We start from the raw sequence: 4,340 nt of genomic DNA, 5'->3' as shown, positions 1-4,340 counted from the left end.
TAAACTGAATAGACCAAACTAAAAATATTTTTTTATTAAAAGCAAGAAGAAAAATAAAAAACAGTTCGAGCAAATAATATATATAACCTTTTAACATTCAATTAAATGTAATAATTTGTGAAGTAATAAAATAAAATTAGGATATAATTGAGTAATTACGCGATCATTAGATAGCGGTGAGAGGGATTTAAATATTCCATCTAAGATCACATCATGGATTCTAATCTTCTTGTGAGAACTTAACCAAAAATAGTAATGGTGGTTAGTTCGGTTTCAATAGTTTTGGACCAAGTTGTTCGTTAATTGGTTTTGCGAGAAATGGTCCAAACAAAAAAGAAATTGTGTAGTTTTTTCGTTGTTTGTTTTTCCTTATTTTTTGAGTTTGTATTATTAATTCTTTGTACTTTGAAATTACCCTGAATGGTTACATGCAGTGAGCGGACATTAATTTTCATGACGCCTCTGTTGGTGTTAGAATGCATTAGGGAGCCCAACCTTCCACCAAACCTCACCGTGCTTTCACGTTTCACTTATTGCTATCAACCCACAATACCTTTTTTCTAGAGTAATAAATAGCATACCAAAATTAACGCCATAAATAAAGCTTGAAGCTATATTCTTTTTCCAAAAACAATCACAGATGTTTGAACGTGTTATATTTTCTAAAGATCTACATAGAACTTGATTATAAAACTAACTCTTTCAAACCACATTTTTCATCAGAGAAAATTTTAACTATCTTCAAACAAAAACAATCGGAAAATTACAGCTGCTTCAGTGTTTTTGCTCGCAATGGATGTTACAAACAGACGAAAGGGCATTTTTCTAAAATATGCCCAAGAAATTACAAGAAGCATTTGCTTCAAATCAGAAATAACTTAGTGACCAAAGGAACTGAAACAATGAAGAAGGAAACAAAAGTGTAAAAAAGAAAAATAGTACAGGTGGAAATCCACTATTGAATTACTATTGAATTGGTGTGACTGCCTCTGCTCCATCTTTGCGTTGATTAAGAAAAAAAAAGAATCATCATAAATCTCAAATTTACACAATCATACTAAATTTATTGTCCATCAGGAAGCACGGTAGAAACCCAATCAGAACATGCCATTTGAATATCAGATTCAATAAGAGGAGAAAGAAACTGCGGAATCACTGCAACCTGTTCATGCAGATCACATGCAATAGTCGTCAGTCAAAGGAAGGGAAATCGGTCGCCCCCGAAGATACCAGCATAGTGGCATGCACCGATAAGGGAAATGAGTACACTAAATAAAAGAAACTAATGTTAATTGAAAAGGCAATTATTCATTGCTCCAACTTACATATCCATTTTCAAGTGCTCTGTAATCAAGATCTTCGTCTCCTTCTTCCTGCTCCTTGTCCAAAAACTGAAGATACAACATGAGTATAGCTAAGTTCTCTTCTACGAAAAATGAAAAAATATTCAATTGGAATAACATCCACAAATATAAACAAATGCAAGGGAAATTAGAAACCCCAATCATGTCACCAAACTGCAGGGGGTGTCACAAGAAATATGAAGTGGATGAACCCGTGATTAAAATTAACCAATTAAAGCTACACGCGACACGAAAACGTTATTTTATGATAATCTCCTCCACATATTGCTATCTTCAAAATCATAATCATGACACGGACGTATTAGCGGGTGATAGAAAAAACTGTAATAAAAGAGTTGTTTTTCATCATATTTACCTCTAGTCTGAAGTACTTCTTCACCCTGTTGGGATCAGATTTTCCTGCAGCTCCAGTTGATTCAATAATCTCCAAATTCTTTTTTTGCGTGGCCAATCGCCGAGCTGCACCCTGAGGTTGATAAAAGAGCAAGATTGGAGAACCATCGCCATTTGAATAAAAGCATTAAAATTACTTTGAACTACCGATAACATAAAGGCATGATATGATAAGTACGTAGGACACCTACAGCTGCAGAGGCATCTCGACCAAGCTGTGCAAACTGAAGACCAAGGCCACCTTGATTGGCCATGAAATGACCGGGTGGATAGCGGCTGCTGGAAACCGCTAGCCAGTTCAGAGTGGATTTCCGCATACTTTGCTTGGTCACTTTGAAGCCCTATCAAAAGAATGATTACACAACATCCTTGTAAACAAAAAGAAAGATATAACTATGTAACATTTCAAATCATTAGAATCTAATCAGCCAGGGATATTATCATCCACACTAAACTTTGCACAACATATGGCCACCCGCATTTGCATAAAGGAGCATAACATTCAAAAAAAAATTGACCAATACATCATAAAATTTGCTTACCTTGTTACTCAAAGGAGATGTTGGAATTTCTATATTCAAAAAACAGCTTTTGGGAAAAGTTCCCTTTTCAACATCCTTGATGGCCGCATTTACTAATGGTAAACAGACTGATACAGCATCCTTAAAATCGTCTTCTTGGCTTTCGTCCTTCTTCCTACAACCAGACACAATATCAATTCATAATGCCCATCACAAAAGCACCAAATGTACAGAATCATGAAATTACCAATTTAACGATATGGATAACGCCGGTACACCCCATAACAACGCCTCCCTAGCTCCAGCAACAACCCCTGAGTATAACCTGGGAATTTTATAGCACGAGATAAACACGGGTTAAAACATAAAGACTTTAAAGTTCCTAGATCGTGTACAGACTTAGATCTACATGTTCATCTCTAACCATCAAATGAACAACTTACATGTGATGACCACAGTTCGATCCCCGGTTAATCCCACTGACAACCTGAAAATTCAAACCACATTATCATCGACAAATCTTCAGTCCTTCATAATGAGAACTATGAATCACACACACAATTGATAATCTCCAGCGACACTAACCAGCGTAGGCTTTGACCACGAAAACAAAGCTCCTGATAACGCCAGCGAAACACAATCCACGGGAGTTCCTGAATTATATAAACAATTAAATTCTATTAACCGTATAACTGCATCGATATTATTATTATTATCACTATTATTATCAACTAGACAATACCAGAAATCTCAAAGGCGGTGGCGCCACTAACTTTGGCAGAAGCGGCTTCAACGGTTTCTCGGAGGGTTACGGAGTGCCCCGAAGCCGATTTGTCCCTACGCAACGGTTTGACAAACTACCAAATTACAAAGAGAGAACTAAAAAACGTTGTAGAAAACTGCATTCAATTACGTCACAGACTCACGATTGAGGAACGCAGACGTGGACATTGTAGAGGCCTTGTTGAACGAGAGCCTGAACGAGGTGCGTGAGGCCAGGCGAATCGACGCCATCGCTGTTGGTGACCAACACAATAGGCTTTGACTCGTCGAATTCAACGGGCTCCAAGGTCTCCGTGGATTGTTCCTGCTCCGCATTGGCGTTCGAATTGGATTCGCCTTTGCGGCTGAGAAGCACTTCTTGCAGATTGGAAACAAGCCCCGGTGGCATCATCTTGCAACGACGTCGTTGGGAACGGTCGCAGAGAAAAAGAAGATTGAAAAAGAAAAACCCTAACAAGAAGAAGAATAAGAAAGAAAGAAAAAGAAGAGGAGAAAAAGGCGGAGCAACAAAGCGCTGAAAATGAAGAAAGAAAAGTGAATGAAATTGGATTGATAAGTGATGAATGATATTAGACCGCTTCAAACGCCCTTTAAAATAAGAGAGTAATGAAACAGCTTCCTAAAATTTCAATTTTAATTTCAATTATTGATGTCGAGATCTGATTAGTTATTTATGTCTCTTCTTTTTTTTGTTTTTGTTTTTTTCCCTCTTCTAAATTCAAAATGGAATAATTACATTCACAAAAAATCAATTTCATGACGTCAATCTTCTACTTTAATAATGTAAACTTGTTTGGATAAATGTTAGGTTATGTTTGAAAATTAAATATAAACGATCGCGATCAATTATTCGAGAAAATTCAGAATCTAGAATTATAGTGAATATTTCTTGTGTTTTTTATTTGATTAATGAATCTATTAAAGTTAAGAAAAGCTTGTCATGTTTTTTAATTGCTTTTTATTGAAAAAAACGCGTTTGTAACTTTCAACAACAACAAAAAAGAAGGTTTTGAAAGAGTGTGAATCTTGATTGAACTTATGAAATTAATTTGGGAAAGTCCACAGCTACAAGCTACTGCCCCGGGTAACAGACTTTACAAGCTTTCAATGCGTCACACTTTTTCTTTGGAATGATCCCAAATGGCTCATGCCACTTCAAAGTTTTGAATGGTGGGACAATCAGCAAAAAGATGACATTTTAAAATTATATTAAAATAATATAGAACTATATAAGTTTTACATTCACTTGAGTTTGAGAAGAGAAGAACAACTTGTATAA

At 36.0% G+C, this 4,340-nt stretch overlaps 1 protein-coding gene across 2 annotated transcripts; it reads right to left on the bottom strand.

Moving 5' to 3' along the window:
* Positions 1-712: 712 nt before the first annotated feature.
* LOC124843855 (uncharacterized) lies at positions 713-3,632 on the bottom strand. 2 transcript variants are annotated; one of them, XM_047320690.2, is made up of 10 exons: positions 3,205-3,626; positions 3,021-3,115; positions 2,864-2,931; positions 2,722-2,765; positions 2,526-2,603; positions 2,300-2,453; positions 1,949-2,098; positions 1,720-1,830; positions 1,326-1,391; positions 713-1,162 (listed from the first exon to the last, which is right to left on the bottom strand). In XM_047320690.2, exons 1-10 carry the CDS (start codon positions 3,450-3,452, stop codon positions 1,064-1,066), a joined length of 1,113 nt encoding a protein of 370 aa, XP_047176646.1. In that variant the 5' UTR covers positions 3,453-3,626; the 3' UTR covers positions 713-1,063. The 2 variants fall into 2 exon arrangements, 1 of the variants encoding a protein (XP_047176646.1); XR_015780059.1 differs by having other exon boundaries at positions 1,140-1,162; positions 1,326-1,426; positions 3,205-3,632.
* Between the last annotated feature and the right edge of the window lie 708 nt (positions 3,633-4,340).

Source organism: Vigna umbellata, chromosome 6, assembly GCF_029865625.1.
Source record: "Vigna umbellata cultivar VRB3 chromosome 6, Vumbellata_1.0, whole genome shotgun sequence".
NCBI classification, from domain to species: Eukaryota; Viridiplantae; Streptophyta; class Magnoliopsida; order Fabales; family Fabaceae; genus Vigna; species Vigna umbellata.
Note: the sequence above shows the minus strand (reverse complement) of the source record. Positions and strands in the feature narration are given on the sequence as shown.